The following is a 20,376-nucleotide window of genomic DNA, read 5'->3' as shown; positions in this document are numbered from 1 at the left end:
TTAGCGGTGACGTTTTGCTTCTTTAAAGCTGGATATCTATTATACTATTTGGTTAGTGGCCCCGTGCTTCCATAGGGGGTGATTTTAATGAAAAATTCAAATACAAATTTGTAAAATATAAGGTCATACGATATACAATCCAATAAAAAAGAGTATTTATAATAAGCAAAATGGATTCTTTAATCGGATTAAATTATTGTTTCAGTGGTGAAAGTCTTTGCAAGCTAGTAATATCAAATAGAACATCAAAATCGAGGAATCCGATTTAAGACTCCGGTATATTTACGGTATATTTTGTAGATGCAACGGTATATTTTGGTATATTTACGAGGCCCTCAAGGTATATTTTATCGAAAAGTCTGCGGTCACACTGGAACGAACGAACGTGTGTTGTGTTTGAACTGCGCGGGTTCTCGTCTGTCGTGTATCGGTGCAAGCGCTGCGTTTAAATTTCTTGGAGTCTTGGCTCGAGTTTTTGCGTGCTTTATTTTGTTTGTTTGTGTTTACAAGTGTTTAATAAATGTGCAGACGTTTTATTGGCTAGCGGACGTGCTTTTGTTTTATTTATTTTTTACAACGAAGTATTCCGTCGTATAGTGCGCGTAGTAAATTGTGTACAATAGTAAACTATTGTTTTTATAATTACCGGTGGAAGCGGAGCGGTTGACTGCTTTTTGCAATCATCTAACAGCCAAGGAGAGCGTACGAGAGGGAGAGAGAGGTACACAATAGCTTTTTTTTTAACGTGCCTACGGGTTAAGTTAATGGTCGTTTACGGCGAAATTAATAACACTACAACAACAACCACCAAAAAAACAAGCCTCTGTTGAGTGTGTGTGAGTGGTGGTATCTGTGTGTGTGTGTGGTGATAGTATCTGTGTTTCGGCTTAACCAAGAATTGGAGTTTTTCTACGAGTGAGTCCAACCAACCAACTCGGGATGTTCTTATTGGCATTTGTCTCTGGTTGTGTTTGCCGGTGAATGAACCCCGTGTACCCATAAACCGTACCCCGAGCCACGAACCCCTCACCCACTCTCAGACGACAACATTAACAAAACAGAGCTGTTCTGCGGCGGCGGCCTGAAAATGGTGGTTTGTGGGAGAGAAGAGGGAGACACACACTCAAAAACATTTTCGAATTATTAAACCAACTGTGCGCAACGGCATACTAAAGCCGCTGCAATAACAATAACGGTAACAAAGGCAAACGAAGAAAGCCAAACCAAAAGCAGAGCAAAAGGAAATAGGTGAAGGGAGCAGAGCGGAAGAGAGTGAGCAGCGCTACAGCAGCCAGAGCACAGCGGTGCGCAGAGGTAGAGGCAGAGCGGAAAAAGCAATGACTTTCAGGGGGGAGAACGGAGGAGGATAGACAGCAACAGCCAAACCGAAGCGGTACAGAGCGGAGCGGCGATGCAGCAGCAGCAGCAGCATCATAAGCAAAGCCATGCATTGAGTGGAGCGGAAGAGATTAGGCTGCGCTGCAGCAGAAGCAACAACAGCAACAAACAGCAAAATCAAAGCCATATAGGGAGAAGAGCGGAAGAGAGTAGAGCAGCGCTGTAGCAGCTCAGCAGCAGCATCGCCGGCTGCAATTTAATGTCTTTCACAGTTGCTTTTGACACCCTGGCACTCGTAAAACACAAGGGTATATGCAGCAGCCGCCAGGAATCGATTTTCGATCAGTATTTATCTACCAGTGCACGCAAAACAATTGGTAAACCAATATGAAGTCCATAAATAAGTCCATAGATTCGCTATGGCTTCCACTGAGTAAAGGGTATCTTTTTGTGTGTACTCTCAGCAGAGCAATAGCATTCTCTCTCCAGTTCTTGCTGTTGTTCTCCAAATGCATGTTCGTCTGCTTTCCAAGTGCATAGATGCACCACCATGCATTTGTGTGTGTCTGTTTGAGAGCGCTTGCTGCGCTTGGGTTTTTCCAGCCTTTCTCACTCTCTCTGTAGTGTGTCATTGCTTGGAATTCAAATTAGAATTGGAGCGGATCCACTGTATGTGTGTGTTTGTGTGGTTTTGTTGTATGCGCTCGCTAAGATAATTTTTGCTATCTTATCAAAGAGGTTTAATCTTTTTGCAATCTGTTGCTGCTGGCGAGCGAAAAAACAGCTATGCCACCAAGCCCCAACAGCTGCCTATTTGGCCAACCAACTAACTGACTTTTTTAAATATATTAAACAAATATGGATAAAATATACTAAAGATACCTGTATGTACAGTACACATACATACATATGCCACTGGTGCTTAGTCAGACAGGGGCCTTATTGTATACTCATGTACTCGTACACACATACATATATTAGCTGTCTTCAAGGCGCGTTTTTTGGCGTGGCAGAACGATGACGTTGCCCGGCCTGACACCCGATACCCCCTTAACCCATAACCCATACCGGTTTAAGGATTCTTCCACATAAGCACACACATACATGCAGACATTGGCAAAGGGAGTGCCAAAAAAAAAGCTTGTGTACTTCCCATGTATTTGTTTGCCGTGAGTCGTCTTAAAACGTCTTATGTCTGGAAAGCCATACATGCAGGCAAACAAACATACAGATGAGGGCAACATAATAGTGGTTCCACCCTGGGCTGGTTAGGGACATTTACACAATCAAATGTTCCCATGGGATGGGAAAAAGTGTCTTAAAACTTGTTAAGGAATCGTATTCATGGATTCCTCAATGTAATGCCAGTTTCCTTAAAGTAAAACGTGTACATGTCTACATTCATATGTGGTTTTTTGTAGACCATGTAGGTTAATAATGAATAACTAATGATTCCCAGTCATCTTAAAATAATTCTGTTAATATTTTCTTAGATGTCATCAACAGTAATCTATGCATAACACAGTTACTATAATCTCTACCGCAGCTGTGAAGCTGTCTTCCCAGAAGTTTGTACTGACACATACAAAATGTTTTTCAGTTTACGAACACAGCTGTTCACACACACATGCAATCGCACATCCATTATGATGTGATCGTGATTGTTATCACACATTGTCAAGGTGAATCTGCTGTGTAGGTGTGATGGCTTTTTGTAATGTGCTAATACAGTCACAGTCGAAATGTCATAACGCAATATCATGATTTATGGCTGGAAGTGGAACTGAAACCGAAAAGCCCCCGCCAAGCGAGCAACCTCCAATCACACACACAAACGCGTGAAAGAGACCCTCACATGCCAGTGTAATCTCCATTCCATCCCATTCCATTCCATTCCATTCCTCAATTGACTGTCGTTATGTACTCGAAAAACACACTGACGTGTGCAGTTCTACCCATTAAGTGTTACAGTAAAAGCTCTCTTTGGGTGCGGATCGATCTCTCCAGGGAAGGTAAAACCTAAATTGTATTTCTAACTGGAGAGACCCTGTGCGTCTGTGGCTCTGCAGAGACGCTTCACTGTACCGAATTATTGTATGTTTTTGCTGTTTGCTCTTTTGTATTTATGGAAATGTGACAAAGTCTAACTGCCGGAAAAGTCACACACAGCGTTTTTCGTTACTTTTTTTTTGGTTCTGTGCGAATACGATTACGTTTAATTTTTGGCTGGGAAGTGGTGTGGGGTTGGGGGTATCTCTTCCTTTGCTCCGTTTCGTGTTACTTCTGAAAACTTGCGCAACGTTTTATGGCGAAGCGGTACATCAACCCCAGGGCCCCTCCCAACAGAGAGACAGTGAGAGGGAGAGGGAGAGGGGTGCAGGTCGCACAACCGGCAGCCGGCTGCTGTAAACGCAATCAAATCAAATGTCAATCGTCAGCGGCAGGGCCCCACCGCAGAGGCAGAGGCAGAGGCAGAGCCGGAGGCAGACAATCGGAGACAGGGAGACAGCCACCGGTCTCGACTCCGATGTCATAAAAATTGTTTGTGCAAGCATCTGTGTAATAATTGCAACTGAATTTCCCCCAGCGAGCGGTACGAGACGACTACGAGTGCGAGTAGTTGCTCCACTGCACAGCGGCAGCAGCAGCAGCAGCAGCAGCAAAGCTGCTCCACCGAACCACACACTCGACACGAGAGTGGAGCCCCCCCTCTAGGGAGTAGGGTTGAGTTCGGACGGTCGAGTGGTTGCTGCTGGTTGGTAGGTTAGTAGTTCACCTGTTGATTCCAGACCGCAGCTCGGGTCTCGGGTAATTCGATACACATAAGCCCGCACCGTACCTACCCACAAATGTACTTATCATCAGCATTTGAGCGATAAATGTGTGGCAAATTAATGTACGACTATGAACAAAACAATAGATCACACAGAAAATATTTAAATTTCTACACAGACTACCATTATCTGTTGGTAAGTTCCCTTTTTTTTGCTACTCTATTCAATCTCATGTGCGTGACTATAATAATGGAGTGTCTCTGTGTACTTTTTCAAGTTTAAATATGAATAAGACCTTTGGAAATGCATGCAAATTTATGTACATGCATATGTACATAGTTACATATGTATATTTATATAAATATGTACATAAATGTATTTAGAATCTGATTAATGGGCTGTAATCATACGCGCAGTAGTCATACAAATTGAAATACAATTTTATAACATGCAAACTGCACTTTTGTGCACGATAACGCTTTCCTAGGGCACATTAAATGATAGATTGATTTGATTTTACTTCAAATTGTACTTGCAAATATATCTCAAATATCTGTAGATTTATTAAAAATGTTTCTTTCTCTGATCATTTTTGTATGGTAGATACAAAATATGGATTCATATCTGTAGACATACAAGTTTTGAGAGTTTTGTTTGTAGGCTTTTGCTAGGTCTCTAGCCATAAATCATGCTACTCTAATTATGTACATGTAATTGCATCAGTAATATTCTGAGACTTTTCAGTGAAGAAATACACTCGACATATTTAGTAGCAAAATAAACGTACTTCAATGATACACCTAAATAGGTTGAGATATTCTTTGTCCCTGATGGCAGTCGCCACTATTATTTCCACCTCCATTGTGGAACACACATACTCTTTCATATATTGATATCCGCCGTCGTTTAACGGTGCTTTTGCAACATTGTACCTACCTTCGTATCTGAGTGTTTGTGTGCACACAAAACACTTCTGGTGCTTCCAGCCATTGCACAATCTCCACAAAACAGCGCAGATACTCCACTCGTACGACTCGTGAGCTATCCATGAAATGAAACACAAGAAAGACCCCGCAACTCCCCAACTTCTACTCCGAACTTCTTCTTGGGGGCTCCATGGAATGGCGCGGCGCACAACAAACGCTTTTCCGTCTGTGGCAAGAGCAAGTGACGTCATGCGGTGTATGCGAGATATATGTTGCACGATGAACGGTGGATACAGTGGACGCGCGATGACGTGTACCACTCACCCAACACATCACATCACAGCACAGAGCCGCAGGTTGTAATCAGTGGCAGTGCCGCCGCCGGGCCCGGACCGGACGGCCATTTATGGTGCGATTGTTAAAATCAATCAATATCGCCGCATCGCATGGGACCCGGCACGGTCCGGGGACCGCTCGCACATTTAGCATTTGATGAAGGCAATCCCCCGCTCGGCCGCTGCTCAGATTTATAGTATAGTAAAACCTAACCCAGATAGTGCAAAAAACTAACTAACTCAGCTTGACATATCCGTGATGGGCTTTGACAGCAGACATAAACAGTGAACGCTCGATAAGGATCCGTCAATTATGGCCAAGGGTGTTCAGTTCGATGAGTTTTCATGATTTAATAGCTGATACCTCAAAGGAATTTTTGACTTTGCCCAATGCCTATGGAAAGAACTCACTAAAAAGTTCGCATAGTTCAAATATAACCAGGAATATGGAAACAAATTGGAATTTGGATAATTATTTGTATATTTAATAATAACTAGATTGAAAATGTAATAGGAAACATTTTATGCATCATGTTTTTGTTAGTTAAGTTAAAGATTTGCTTGCTCTGGGGATTGTGGTTTGTTTAAATGTTGCTGATCCGTTTCCCTGGCAAAAATTGTAATAGAAATGATAGCCAGTGTCCACTGTATTACACCGCAGCGAGCATGCTTGGGCATCGATAGGAATTTGATGGGTCAATGGGGGCAACTATTGTTGCGACGTCATCTTCCATCAATTAATTGTGTGGAATGGAAAACCGTAAACTACAAAACTGAAAAACTGAAAACTGAATGTTTAAAATTTCAAATTGATGATCGGAATGGGGATAGGGGCCCCCAGATTAGCCAAAGGTCAATCTCAGACGCTGAAGCGAGGGAGGAGGAGGAGCAGGAGGAGTGGCCGCCACTCAATTGGTCCACAGCAAACCAAAGCCATTCTCTGGCACCGCCACTGCCACTGCCACGCGCACATGTGACGTATTAAGTGAACAATTAAAGATTCATTAGATTGCACAGATTGCCCCGGAGGAGCCACAACCCAGGCCCCGGAGCACAGCACCAGGCCCTGGGCATGTGCATATCATTATATAAATATAAATACGAGAGTATACTCGTAAATATCATCTCTGGCATTTCTCGTACGCACATTTCTCGTAAATAAAAACAAACACTTGAGCCGGCTGAACGGACTCCGGGTGCTCTCCTCCATCCAACCATTCGCCTGATCTCATCTCCTGCTTGGCCGCAAGACTTCTCCGCCTCCTCTTACAACTACTCCTCCTTCTACTCCTCCTCCTCCTTCTACTCCTCATCGAGATCAAATAAAACGAGCAAATACAAAGGCAAACACAGAGCGATACAAATGTCCGACACGAATGCCGTCTCGACCATGCGATACTTCTTTTAAATCACTTTGATTCCAACGAGAAATTACCAAGAAGAGAATTGAATTTCCACGAAAATAGCAACAACAGACAGCAATCCATTCAATATATTCATTTTGATTAACAAAGAACTTATGACAATGGGCAGCTATAGTTATTATATTATCCCAGTACGCTGCCTTGTGCTCAATATACCCTTTGGAATCACTACGACTTACATAGGGTATGAAAGCCACCACGGAAGATGCATAGAAAGATACTCCAGAGTCGTAAAGCCAGAGCCAGAGACAGAGACGGAGCCTGAGGCTCGCTTCAGCTCTTCATTCAAGCTGATATTTGAGTACACACAAACACACACATATATAACATACATATGTACATACATACATATGTATGAATATCTGTATGGAGAGATCTCTGTGCCGTAAGTGTTGCGCAATTAATTATGCGAGGAACGGAGCGGCGGGCACTATACTACGTTGTGCGTGCGTGCGTACAACTCCAGCAGTCTCGGCAATTGGGCTTTGTCGAGGGCTCCAATCTGAAACCAGAGCCACATAAAAAAAGCCAAAACTAAAAAAGAAACGAATCCAATGCCAGAGCCACGATCTGCGCGTGGTTCCAACTGGTCAAGAGTGGCGTCACGAAGCACCGAAAATTGCGCCAGCACTTTACGAGTACGAGTACGAGTCTTATGTCTGGTCTGGTCTTGGTATCGTTTGAAGCATCCGCATACTGGCACACACAAGTACACACTGTGTACTGTGTACTCCACGTCCGTTCTACGTTCTACGTTCTGCGTTTTGTGGCAAGTCAAGTCGAGGAGGCATTGCTTGAGAACACACAGCCACAGCCACTCTCTTGACCCAACCTGTTTGCCAGGTTCTAAAGTTCAAGTCGCGAGCACTAAAACGGAATTGAATTGACCAAAATAAAATGGGTCTTGGGGCAGCATAAAAATGTTTGACTCCAACCAACCTTCCCATCCATCCATCCATCCTCCACCACCAAAAAGAACATGTTCAAAGAAAGGCCAAGACTTTGCGAGAGCCTTTCGATGGCGTGCCCATTCCCTAGGCAACATTTAATGGCAATCGCACGAGCACAAGACACTCGTCGTAGGATCTCGAAACTCAATTATTCAATACGCTTTGAAGGACCTTTAAATGTCAGCGAATATGCCATCATCAGGTGTCCCAATCAGTTGATATTATTCGTGTCGTATTTGGACAATATTTTACTGCCACTTAGCCTAAATAGTGGAATTGCATTTAATGTGCGAATGAACGTTTATTAAGCATTACGCTGTTAAGCTGCTAGGCTGTCGAGTGAATACTAATAAATCCAGGGGCATGACTAAATTATCAATTAAATAAAGTAGATGATGAGGGATATCTGTGTGGTTCAATGCCAGCAGATTTTAGCCAGAGATATGATGTTAATGGGATTTTTCTTAAAGAAAGAATCTTATGTGCAACCTTAAAGCAGTTGAAGTTTTAGCTCTAGAATTTGCAGAGATATGTAGATAGAGATATAAATATACTAAAGCAACCATAGTAATAGTTGTCTGCCATAAATACATATATTTATTTGTTCAGTAGTTATGTAGAATCGTTTTTAAATATAATATTTTCATGCAGAAAATGTATATGAATAAATGCAGATATTTCCCTATGGGTTTTACGTATCATCCGTACGTTCCCTTTAGCCGTTTATTGGTCGGAATAAAGTCCATTGATGCCGCCTTTTGTTTGCAGCTCTTGACTTATCCAAGTGCTGCTGTTGTCTCGCAGGGGGGTCGTGCGGGCTGGAAGAGAAAGAGAGGGAGAGAGAGAGAGAGAGAGAGCACCTTAATAAAATTGATCAACTCAATTCCCGAGTGAAAATTTCCCGAGTCGTAGATATCTGGCGGGCATATGCACGGTACATACGCCCTGGGGTAAGATATGGGAATAGAGCGGAATAGTAAGTACACGGGCGCTCTTCTGGCTGTGTGTGTGAGTGTGTGTTGTTGTTGTTGTCTGCCTTTATTGAGGTCGATTGTTCATTTATCGTCAATGTCAGTCATCAGTTGGGCTGCGTGCTGCGTGTCTTTCTGTAGTTGTTGTTGTTTTTACACATTCCCTCGCGTTTTGTTTACGCGTTTAAGGCGTTCATTACAAGACGCAGCCATCATCGTGGCCTGGGAGGCCCTGTAGTTTCCCAATTCCCAATTACCAATTCCCGATTCCAAAGCAGCTGGGAGTCTCAAGTTGCTTCGGTTTTTGGCAAATGTGTTTCCATCTATCGATCGGCCCAACCTCCTCGCCGGCATCCTCCATCCTCCATCCTCCATCTGCAGTCTGCAATCTGCATGAGTCATGTAGTGTGGCTCTGGACATTTGTCGCAGCTCATCCGCAAGATGCGGACATAAACAACGTCTGGCTGGGACTATGGTCATTGACTTTATGGCATTCGAGTCATGCGCCAAAATCCTCTCACACCACTGCACGTTTATCCCTAGTGTGTGTGTGTGGACAAAGGACCGACCATCCAATAATCGCACCCGATAAGAGTCTGGCCAAAAAGAAATGATTCACAAACTGCCTGCGTCTCCAGCGATTTGGAGCGGTTTCAAAAAGATGAACAAATGCTGCGGAAATATAAATCAAACATTTAATCGATGAACCCGAACCCCAGCAACACAAGGAAATATCCAAGGAAGGAATTCCTCAAAAGTCTGGCAAAGAAATAAATAAATACGAGTACTTAGTCTTTGTAGATGTTCTCTTGGTTTTCCGCCCACTCTAGAGGCCTTCAAGAAAGGCCGAACCCATAAAGAACTGAGGAAGTGTAATTCTCCCAAAAATAAACCAAACAACTCTTTCCACTACACAACAAAACAAATTATAGACAAATTAAGACGCTTAATGAGAGCAAAAGTGGAGTGGAGTGGAGAGGAACTCTCATTATAAAGAAAAACATTCTCAGGCCAAGAACTGTTCGTAAACATTTAGCTTTGAGTGAAATTTGAACAAAGAAAAAGGAAAACAAAAAGAAAACAAAAAGGGAAACGAATTACTCAGATTCAAATAACAATTAATACAAAATTACCTGCGAAATCTTTAGTCAAATATGAACACTAAAATTAAATATGGGAGTGGTAAAAACATTACAAATAAATATGGGAGGTAAGGAAAACAGTTTTACATTTGAAACGATATTCGAAATTGGTAACAAATTCGAGTAATCCCCTAAGAAACATTTCTATAAGGGGGATACGGAATGCTGGAGGCATTTTTAGATTGTATCTTAGGCTCTTGGCATTAGTTGGAACTGTTTTGTGTTAAGGGTTTCCCTTGGCAATAAAATTAAGTAGACTTTGGAATGTTTTTCGATTGGAATTGTGTGCCTTGTGTGCGGCACATGGCGAATCGAATGGATTTGGATTTGGATTTGGATTTGTCCCTGCAGCGGAAAGTGCGTGTTTCTCTGCACTGCACCGAAACGCAATGAAATGTTTTCCAATAACCCAAGAACTTTCTCCAGAGAGTCGTTTTATCGTTGTCCTTCCAGCACGGGGTTCCGGGGGATGGTTTGGCCTTCAGCTGTTGGGGTGGTTGCCAGTTCTAAGGGTGGCCGGTGGTGGCGGTGACCCCCGCCAGGCTACGGCTACGGCGAACCAGAAAGGAAAAAAAATATAGAAACCGTAGAGCACTGAACAGAAGGGTGGTGGTGCCGCATAGTTTTATGTGATTTCTGCCCATTGCCACGGTTCACGGTCGGCAGTTTTCCACTAGTAGTGCCGGGGAGGGGGTTCTGCAGCACACCTGCCGGTCGCAACACCAGCCAAAAGTATTTGTTGTTTTCCTTTTTTTCGTGTTGTTGCTCAAGAGTCTCGAATCTATGCAAAAATTATAGTAATAATAATCGCATGCAAGCGAGAGACCAGATTAGCGATGGATTAGCACACGGGCACAAATGTGGCACAATGGCAGTGGCAGTGGGAGTGGGAGTGGTAGTGGGAGGAGGAGGCAAGGCGGGTCGGGTCGGGTCTTTGAGCAATTTGCAATTTAGCGGCGATTTCATGAGGCGAGCACTAAACGCGCAACTGTCCGTGTATCCAAGGTGCACTAGAAATTGCGAGCTGAAACAGTGGCGTAGGCCATGAGCTCATCATCGTCAGAAAAAGGGACAGGCAGGCCCAACAAATGGCTCAGAAATCGTTACAGAACTCTGCATTGACTTGGGGGAAATGGCAAAATAAAAACAAGAATTAAATTCAAATTGATTTTTGATTAAAACTCCTTTTATAAACGATCTTTGCTTGATTACAATTTAAAACACTTCTCGTCTATTTATTATTTTTATTTTATTACTATTAATGTTTGACTAAATTCTAAAAGTTAAACTATCATTTTTGGCACACAAAAGGTGGAAATATTTACATATATTCTTCGCGGCTCAAGGCCTATTCCAACAGATGAGTTTTATAACTCCCAACATGGAAAATAGACTCTGACAATATCGTAGCTAGTATTTCCATTTGTTGCCCCCACCTAGCGACGCCGCTGTCTAGATTTAAAAAAAACAAAAAGAAAAACGCAAAACGGGGCCCCCGGTTATGCAAATTGGATGTTTGTGCACTTAGAAATGCAGCAAACCGGTCTAAGTCGTCTCCTCGCTGGCTGCCCATCCCTCCTCCACCCAGCCCCAGCGCACCCCACCGTCAGGCAGGGGCTGGCGCTGCTCTCTGACCCACATTCTAAGTAGAGTGTCACCTTTGGCGGCCCGCCGCGAAATTGTTGTAAAATATTGATTTCATCTCGGCTTCCTCGCCTTCCCCCATTCTCCGACAGACAATTCCTCCATTCTCTGGCAGCCACCGCCACTGATTGGTGCTAAAAGGTAAGGCGATGCCTGACCCATTATGCACGTGAAGCCACCACAATTGGGCCGAGACTGGGGAGAGTCTTGGATTACTTTAAAAGCAAATCCCAAAGGGGGCCTTAAATGAACTTCATTAAATGACTGTGGCAAGCTCGAAGAAATCCTCATTACACGAGAATGTTCAAAACTGACAAGTAATTTGGATATGTCCACAAGTAGCCCTGGATTGCTGTAGGTGTTGTCTGTTGAATTGGGGATATTTATCAACAATTTATCAACCACCTTGCTGTTGCTCTGCACTCTGGGCTGGCTCTGCATAACCAGAATCGGTACGAAAGTTGCCAAAAAAACAAAACCAGTTTCTGCTTTTATATTTCGTTGTTTTTATCCATTTGTTGATTAATGGCCCACGGAATTTATGGAGACAGACTGAACGAGGGGGCGATGGCAAATTGAGGGATTACGAGTACACGAGTTATCCTCCCCGTGCCCGCCCCACGACGCCTACCACTCAAGACTGAATGTTTACGCTAATCTTTTGGCATTTTTCCAGGTTCTGGCGGCCAATCGATTAACGGAACTGCTGAATGGAGACTGCGTGGGAACTCTTCTTGGCCCACACAAAAAAGGAAGAGATATTTAGACGTGAGTACATGCACATGAATGAATCAATGAACGATTAAATGAATGAATCGAATAACTCGCGTTTTTATTTTGATCAGATTTCCTTTAGCGGACATTCAGGGCAGGCATTATCAATGGTGGGCGGATATACGAAATCCAATTCCAACTCTTCCACTCTTCCAAATCTTCCACTCCAAGTCCCCTCCAAGCTCTGTCCCTCATTACCAGCCCCCCGTCAGCAGCCACTGGAGAGCCTCTACAACGAAACATGTCTGAGGCGATTGTCGAGGAGAGAAATTGCAAACCAAATGGCATTGTAATCAACGAAGCCGAAGAACCACAACCACAGCCGCAGCCACAGCAAACAGAACCACAGAAAGAGAGAGTAGAAAACGGTACTGCAAATCAGCGAGAATCGGAGATAGAGAGCGACTCGATTGACTACATCGATGCAACATTGAAGATAGTGGAGGCCTTCGAGAGTGACGCGTGCTATGCCACACTGGAAAAGGGCAACGTCAAGCCAAAAAAGAAAACGGTGAGCTTCAATCCAAACGACGAGAAGATACGCAAGTTTACGACGGGCGAGCCGATTGTTGATCAAAAGAATCCCTTCCGGAATGGCCACATAGCGGGTGGAGGAGTAGGAGGAGGCGTAGGCAAGGAGAAGAAGACACCGCCGCCAGTGCCCACGAAGCGATCGACATTGAGCGTACGCAAGACGGTCACCCAACAGTTGCGCGAACGCGAACGAGAACGCGAAAAGGAACGAGAACGGGAGCGAGAGCGAGAGCGAGAACGAGAGCAGCAGAAGAACGAGACGAATGCGCGCAAGAAGAGCGGAAAGGTGCAAGCCACAGGTGCTGAGGAATACATAACCACCGAGGAAGTACTTAAGCAATCGAAATATGTAAAGACATACATTAAGAACCCAGACGCCTATTTCGTCTACGATCCCACAGTGCTCGCGCGCCTCAAGAGCGAGGAGGAGCAGCAGCAGCAGCAGCAGAAGGAGCAGAAGGAGCTGCAGCAGAAGGAGAAGGAGATCCCCAAGCGCAAGCAAACGGGCGTCAATCGCTATAAGGAGCCCAAGGCGATTAAGCAGCCCAAATTGAATCACAATCCGAAAACATTCAAGAAGTGCTCGAAGCCCAATTATCCGGAATTGGCCAACATCAAGATACGAACGGGCACTCCCGACACCGAGGGCGACTTGTTCAATGCCGCTGAGGTCACCAAGAACGCCAAGAAGTTCGACGAGCGCGTGAAGAAGCTGCAGATAAGCTCCGACGACGATCTGGATGAGATCGATGGACCACTGACCAAGAGCGAGTCCAGCGACGATCTCTCTCAACCAAATACGAACGGCAATCAGGAGGAGAACCTCCCGCCTCAGGATATGAGCAGCAGCCAGCAGCAGCAGCAGCAGCAGCAGCCGGCGGTCCCAAAGGATCACGAGCCACCCTCAACCTTCACGAACACCATCAGCTCCGAGGAATTTCAGGCCTATCTGGAGCGCAAGGGTCTGGCCTTGATGCCCAAGCGGGAGCTGGGAGCCACGCCCTCACCTACGGCGTCTCCCATGGCCTCGCCCTCGGCCTCGCTGCTAAGGACACCAGAGGAGCGGCGCCAGCAGGTGGCCGAGTCGCTGGCCGCCCTGCGCCAGAGCAACACCAAGAAGCTATCCGTGCTGCAGCGCCTCTCCAACAGCTTGTTCGCGCCCAAGCGCAAGACAACGCCCAAGCCGGCGATGCCCATGCCCAGGTCCGTTTACGGGCAGGGCCCGGAGGAGTACCGCAAGGCCAGTGGCGGAGATGTGCCCACGGAGATGCGGCGCATTCTGCTGGAGCGACAAAGCCATCAGAATCAGAAGCAGAACTCGATCTCGAACGGTCGTCTGCCGAATGGACAGGCCACGCGACCCTCCTCCGAGTATACCAACGGCCATGCGGCACAGAACGGCGGTGCTCCCTTCCAGCGCACGCTGGAGCGGCAGAGCCTGATACCCAGACGCGTTTCGCCGGAGAGCCACAACCCCAGCCGCTTCCAACGCTCCGCCTCGATGGACAGGAGCCAGATCCGGGCACAGAGCCAAAAGAATCACCCCAGCCGGCTGGAGGCCGTGGGCCAGCGTCGATCCCTGGCCTCTGCCCATGTGCAGCCCGCCAGCGATGAGCAGCTGAAGCCAGTGGCCACCTCTACGCCGCAGCGGAAGATGCCAGTCCAAGAGAGCAATCAGCAGCAGCAGCAGCAGGTCAGTAGCGGACATCAGAATGACTGGGAGAAGCTGAAGGCCATCAAAGAGGTGACCGATCGTCAGCTTTACCACAAGGTCTTGCAGCAGCAGCAGCATCAGCATCAGCAGGGACAGCAGCAGAGTCAAGAGAATATCTACGAGCATCTGCAACCGAATCAGCTTCAGCCCGTCCAGCAGCAGCCCGTCCAGCAGCAGCAGCAGCAGCCGCAGCAACAGCAGCAACAGTTTGTCAGGGGCTCGTTGCAGCGCAACACCTTCTCGGGCATCAGCGGCCGCAATCGCCAGGTGATGATACTCGACGGCACACCAATCATCCCTGTGCAACAGATGCAACAGCATCCGCAGCAGCAGGCGCCACCCGCACGCTGCCAGAGTGTGCTGGACAACATGATCCAACAGGCGAGTCCCAACCAGGTGCACACGCGTCGTGGCTATGAGAGCGAGAGCGAGGCGACACCCAGCGATGCAGCCGCGACGGTGGTGATGCGTCGCTCGAGCAGTGCCTCCAGCCGCCGGATTGGCGGCCTCCTCACACGCGAGGAGATACTCGAAAAGGTCAAGGAGTTTTGCCGCAAATCCATTAGCCGCACGCCGCTGCCCGCGGCAAAGATGCAGCCCATCTATGAGAGCCGTAGCCAGAGCCAGAGCCACAGCCACAGCCAGAGCCAGAGGAGTCCCGCCTCCGCTTCAGTCGCCGCGGCGGACACCTCGCCCGTGTCGTACGCCTCTGTGGAGACCAGCAGCCACAAGCGTTCCGCCTCACAGCTGAGCATCGTCGCCCGGCCGCAGGTGCCGCTGCGCGTGCAGAGCCTGCCACAGTCGCGCTTTGTGCCCGTGTCAGCCGCTGCCTCGCCCATTTACGCGCACGTGAATAAGCGCAGCAGCCTGCTGTCCAACGACTCGGAGCAGTATCTCTCCAGCCAGCAGCTGCCACAGCTGATGAGGCTCACACCCACCGAGTATGTGCTGGTGGAGACGGGCGAGGGGCTGCAGGCCGCCAAGCTGGTGGACTATCACCACAACAGTCTGTACGTGCAGCCAAAGTTTGTGGCGAGCCAGAGACAGGGCCTGGGCACCTATGTGCTGCAGGATGGCCGTGCCACGCCGCTGATCCTCGAACGTGCCCCCAGCGGACAGAGTCAGATCTATTGGACGCCACAGCATCACCAGCAGCTGCAGCTGCAACAGCAGCATCAGCAGCAGCAGCAGCAGCAGCAGCTGCAGCAGCAACAGCAGCAGCATATTATGCAACAGCATCTCCAGCAGCAACATCAACAGCAACAGCGTCTCATGACAATGCCCCTGAGTCCGCGCGGATATCCAGTACCAGCGCCACGCCACACCATGCCCATGAGTGCAAAGGGCATTGCGCCCGCTCCGAGGAGCCTCACTCTGCACCGGGTACAGTCGAGATCCAGTCCACAGGGGCGACACGCCTCATCCGACTGGGAGCTGAGCTCGGAGGCTGGCGAAGTGCGGCGCATCATGGAGAAGAACTTATAAGGTTAGTCTTTCCGAATTTTCTCGTTTGTTGAGACTTTTTTTAAATCGAATAACTAACCACAGTGAACGTGGTGGATTTCCCAGCAAAAACACACCATAGTCGACACCATAAACTTACCTCATGATTTTAGGCAAAAAGAGATTGATAAAATGAATGCAGTTCTAGAATATGATTTAAATATGCTTTTAAAACAAAATCTGGACATTAGCTAAAGGAAATAGGGTTTAGATAGGGTATAAATAGGCTCTTTCATTCATAAATATTTTCTTGTTAAACCTTTGCTTAAACTTTATTTTACAAGCAATCCAAAAAAGGGGACATTTTTTTGGATACACTGGATTATATAAAATAGATTCATCAATGGGATAAAATTATATATTCAGTGTTGTCAGGCCCAACTAGCTTGTAATATCTAATAGAATATCAATATTAACCAAAATCATTTTCAACGGTATATGTTGAAAATTAGACTTTCATTTCGGTATATTTTTGATGGGCTGACGGTATATTTTGTGGATAAATCCACGCGGTCGCACTGCTCGTGACGTTGCGCTGCGGGAGAACTGCGACGTTTATTTATGCTTTTTATCTAAAATTGCGACAACTAGGAAAAAGTGTCACTAGCTGCAGAGAACTGTCGGTGATTCCGTGATTCAAGGTAAACAGAACGATCTACTTGTCCAGTGAATAGTTTTAATTGAATGATAGAAATCAAATGAAAACAAAGTGCACACACACATGCAGACAAACAAACAGATGTGCAGGTACTCACCCATACACAGCACGTACATTGTATACATACATAAATGCATTGGTTTTTGCTTTGTTTTGCTTTTAAATACAAATAGAAATTGTGAAATATAAGCCATATGACAAATCTGCAAAATTGTGCGCATATGTGTGGGTGTATGCAGTTGCGTGTGCATGTATACCGACAGCCCTGAGAGCCCCAGACAACGCAAAAGAAATGCAACAGTTCATGCGCGAGCGAGATAGCCAGCCGCTCTGTTCGTGTGTGTGCGTGTGTATATTTTAGGCCTCGTTCGAAGGTCACGCGCTGCAGGAACTGCACTGCCCCCCATCCTGCTTTATCCTGCTAAAGAGGCAGGCAGACAACACTCTCGTTATCTCCTTCGTTTTCCTGCTGCAGGAAGCTCTGTCCTTTTCAACCCCACTTTGGGCTGCATTCCACTGCTGCCTACCTTTTCAGCTGTTTTTTTCTTATTGTCAGCTGGATGCACTTTCGACAACAACTCACAGTAAAACAATTAATTATAAATAAGAAAAGCACCAGCGTGGATTTATGTACAGTGCTATTGATTATTTATCTAACGATTTCCTCGCATTTCCCAGGCAAAGATAACAGCATGGACGAGGACAGCAGCTGTAGCAGCAGCAGCGGTAGCGATAAGCCCAAATCCCACTCGAAGTCAACATCCACCGAGGACTCGCTCGGCGTCAGCACAACATCATCCACATGGACCATTCTGCCATCGGACAGGATCGAGGAGGTCATGGACAAGCTCAACAGCAATGAGGAGGCCAAAGTTCCAGGGGAGTTTCAGTGCGGCAACACCGAAGATAAGCATGAAAACGACAGGTATGCAAAGACAGAGGTAGAATCATCCTTAAATAAACATATTATCTTGCCTTGAAACAGATGCAATCTGGCCGTGGTAGATGACTCCCAGGCGGATGATATTTCCGATGGCATTTCCATCATCAGTGACTGCGAGAGCACCGATCGCATTTCCCCCCATCCCTTTCTGCGCGACACCCTGGCCGACCTGAACTTCAACGAGCTTCCCAACACGCCCATACGGCTTAGTCACAGAGATATGGGAGGAGTGCTACCGCCGCTTCCACCTCCGCCGCCGCCACCACACAGGCAGCGACGCCACAAGCATACCGAAACGGAGCCGTATGTGGAGCCAGAAATGAATTTATTGCAGCAAGAAACTAAGCTTGAGGCCCTATATCGTATGTATCCGTTGATGCAGAACAGCCTAACGGCCGTCTTCTATGTGGGCGCCACCCTGGCCATTCTGGGCTTCATCGGCAAGCTGCAGCATCCCGAGTGGCCGGGTCTTGGCAACGACAAACCCATAGCCGAGCTGGAGCGCCGACTGGGCGAGCTGGAGATGTCGAACAACCTGATGCGAGCCGAAATCGATATAATGTCCAAGCAACTGCAGTACCTAAGCTCCGGGCAGGGTCCAGCATATGCCCCAGATGGAGGAATGTACTACAGCAATGATTATGGCCAAGACAAGGACCAAGGGGGAACGCGCCCTGGCAAAAAGTACAAGAAATTTAAGGCCTGGCCAGGGCTCGGCGACTCCATGGAACCGTTGGACATAACAAAGGAGGATCTAAAAAAGCCACACAAATGCCGCGATGGCCAGTATGTGCAGGTTGCCTCCATGTGCTTGGAAAGCCCGCTGCCGGCTCCCGGATCTCTGGTAGATGAGATCGGTGATGCTGTCCACGATGTGCTGCAACAGTCTCAAGCCTTTCGCAATTTTGAAAAGGTCACCGAGAAACTGGGCGCACTAGGCACTGGCGGCGTCGAGGATGAGGGCGACGTCACTAGCACAAACGAAGCAAAGGCTTTCCATCCAGATGGTAGAGAACAGGCAAGAGGCAATTTCAATAGCAATGGCAATGGCAATTCCCATAAACAACCCAAGCCGAAGGTGGATCGATACAATGACAAGTACTCGCCGAATGCCTCCAAGGATCGCTACAATGACAAGTATAATCCGAATCACTCGCACGAGGGGAAGCGGGATAGTAGTCGCGGCAGGAGCAAGGAGGAGGACTATTCGAAGGAGCACAACAAGAGGCGTCACAACGATGATGCCTCCGTTAAGCGAGAACGCTTCCACAAGAACGGCAAGAAGCAGCGCCACGCCAACAGCGGTGAGCGTGACGAGAGCGACGGCAGCGGAGAGTGGCATGGGAAGATGATGCAGCAGCGCGAGCAGAGTCGCCACAAGCATGACCAGAAGCGCAAGGACAACAGCAATTGGTACATTGAGCGCGGCGATGGCCGTGAGCAGGCGCGCTCCAGCGAAGCAGGACGCTGAATGGAACTTCATGGAAAATGTTTGGATGTTGGCACGCATGTATTTTAATCCCAAATGTTAGCTTAAGGACAACCTACGCGCCAAAGCGTATATGGATTTTTGTGTGTTGGTTTCGAACCTAGCTTATGTACATCCTTTTCGACAGTTGCTACCAGTACAGTGCGTTTCGAGGCAATAAGACAAACAGACAGTTAGTCAGGATAGGAAGAAAGTATCTCAAAGGAAATGACGAAAATGTTTTTTTAAAACTGTTTCCTATATTTGTATGTGTGTGTGTACTATATGTAAGTTTTATTATAGTTTCCCATGGTTCTTAAATGGAGTTATTGTTTAATATGTTGTGCTTGAGAAACCTTTTAATTGTATATGTATTTAAAGTGATTATCAAAAGAAGCCTCATGGCTTTTCCATTATGATATACTGGCAGAAACGTTTCTTTTTATGAATGGGTCTTTTTTTTTTTGTATAGTTTCTCATTGTTATATTTTATTTTGAAAAAGAAAATCATGAAAGGGCCAACAATTTTATATTGTAAAATATATTTTACTTTTAGCAAGCATTATATCTTATGTTTTTCGTATAGCTTCGATGGTTCTATAAACTGTTTTCATATAAACTGTTTTTAACTCGAAAGATTTATGTTTTTAATTGTCAAAATGAAAAACAAAGCCTAATCGTGATGGAAGGAAACGCACTGTACAACTTGAAGGCTTGTCTCAAGGGTCAAGCGATGCACGTGCTTAAAACGAAAAATTGTTTATAAATGTTAGCGACTACACGGGTCTTCGGTTTTGACGAAGCTAGAGGCATATACCCCTACTACTCCCAGAAACTACAGCCCCCCCTCCACTCCAAAATATTTAAACAGCAAACGCTTTGTATGTATACAGTTGAAGTCGACCATGTTGAATAATCTTAATGTATTTTGATGTATATCATATTACGACGTATGAATATCCTATATGTATAAAACGGTTCCATCCGCTTGTGGGTGTGGTTCCTTGCCTAAGTTCCAGCTCAACCTAAGAGACAGACCCTAGCCCCCAGCATCCCAGCGTGGGGTGTGGGTCCGTCATTAAAGCAAAATCAATTTCCTTTCAACGAGTATAACGAATCCCTTTTAATTTTTGTATTTTTTGTTTCTCTTTTTTTTAACATTAAAAGCTTTCGCTAAAATTATATACATATTACCATATAAAAATATATATATTTGTGATACATATACTTACATTTTTTTTTTTTTGTGCTTAGACTAGAGGAATAATTTATAAATT

The 20,376-nt window shown here is 46.1% G+C and overlaps 2 protein-coding genes across 2 annotated transcripts; both read left to right on the top strand.

Annotated features, from left to right (window-relative positions):
* The first annotated feature begins 382 nt into the window (after window positions 1–382).
* LOC117903150 (transcription factor SPT20 homolog) lies at window positions 383–17,503 on the top strand. The gene is made up of 4 exons (XM_034814987.1): window positions 383–721; window positions 12,182–12,273; window positions 12,351–16,013; window positions 17,367–17,503. Exon 3 carries the CDS (start codon window positions 12,521–12,523, stop codon window positions 16,010–16,012), a length of 3,492 nt encoding a protein of 1,163 aa, XP_034670878.1. The 5' UTR covers window positions 383–721; window positions 12,182–12,273; window positions 12,351–12,520; the 3' UTR covers window position 16,013; window positions 17,367–17,503.
* LOC117892819 lies at window positions 17,381–19,102 on the top strand. Its single transcript, XM_034799190.1, has 2 exons — window positions 17,381–17,613; window positions 17,674–19,102. Exons 1-2 carry the CDS (start codon window positions 17,381–17,383, stop codon window positions 19,100–19,102), a joined length of 1,662 nt encoding a protein of 553 aa, XP_034655081.1.
* The last annotated feature ends 1,274 nt before the right edge of the window (window positions 19,103–20,376 follow it).

Source organism: Drosophila subobscura, chromosome A (genome assembly GCF_008121235.1).
Source record: "Drosophila subobscura isolate 14011-0131.10 chromosome A, UCBerk_Dsub_1.0, whole genome shotgun sequence".
Lineage (NCBI taxonomy): Eukaryota > Metazoa > Arthropoda > Insecta > Diptera > Drosophilidae > Drosophila > Drosophila subobscura.
This window is presented reverse-complemented; position numbering and strand designations above follow the sequence as displayed.

Bases quoted from the DNA above. Each gene is read 5' to 3' on its own strand.
- LOC117903150 (XM_034814987.1), top strand. From the start codon at position 12,521: ATGTCTGAGGCGATTGTCGAGGAGAGAAATTGCAAACCAAATGGCATT.
- LOC117892819 (XM_034799190.1), top strand. From the start codon at position 17,381: ATGGACGAGGACAGCAGCTGTAGCAGCAGCAGCGGTAGCGATAAGCCC. The intron at 17,614-17,673 runs GTATGCAAAGAC...GCCTTGAAACAG, and splicing joins GATAAGCATGAAAACGACAG to ATGCAATCTGGCCGTGGTAG.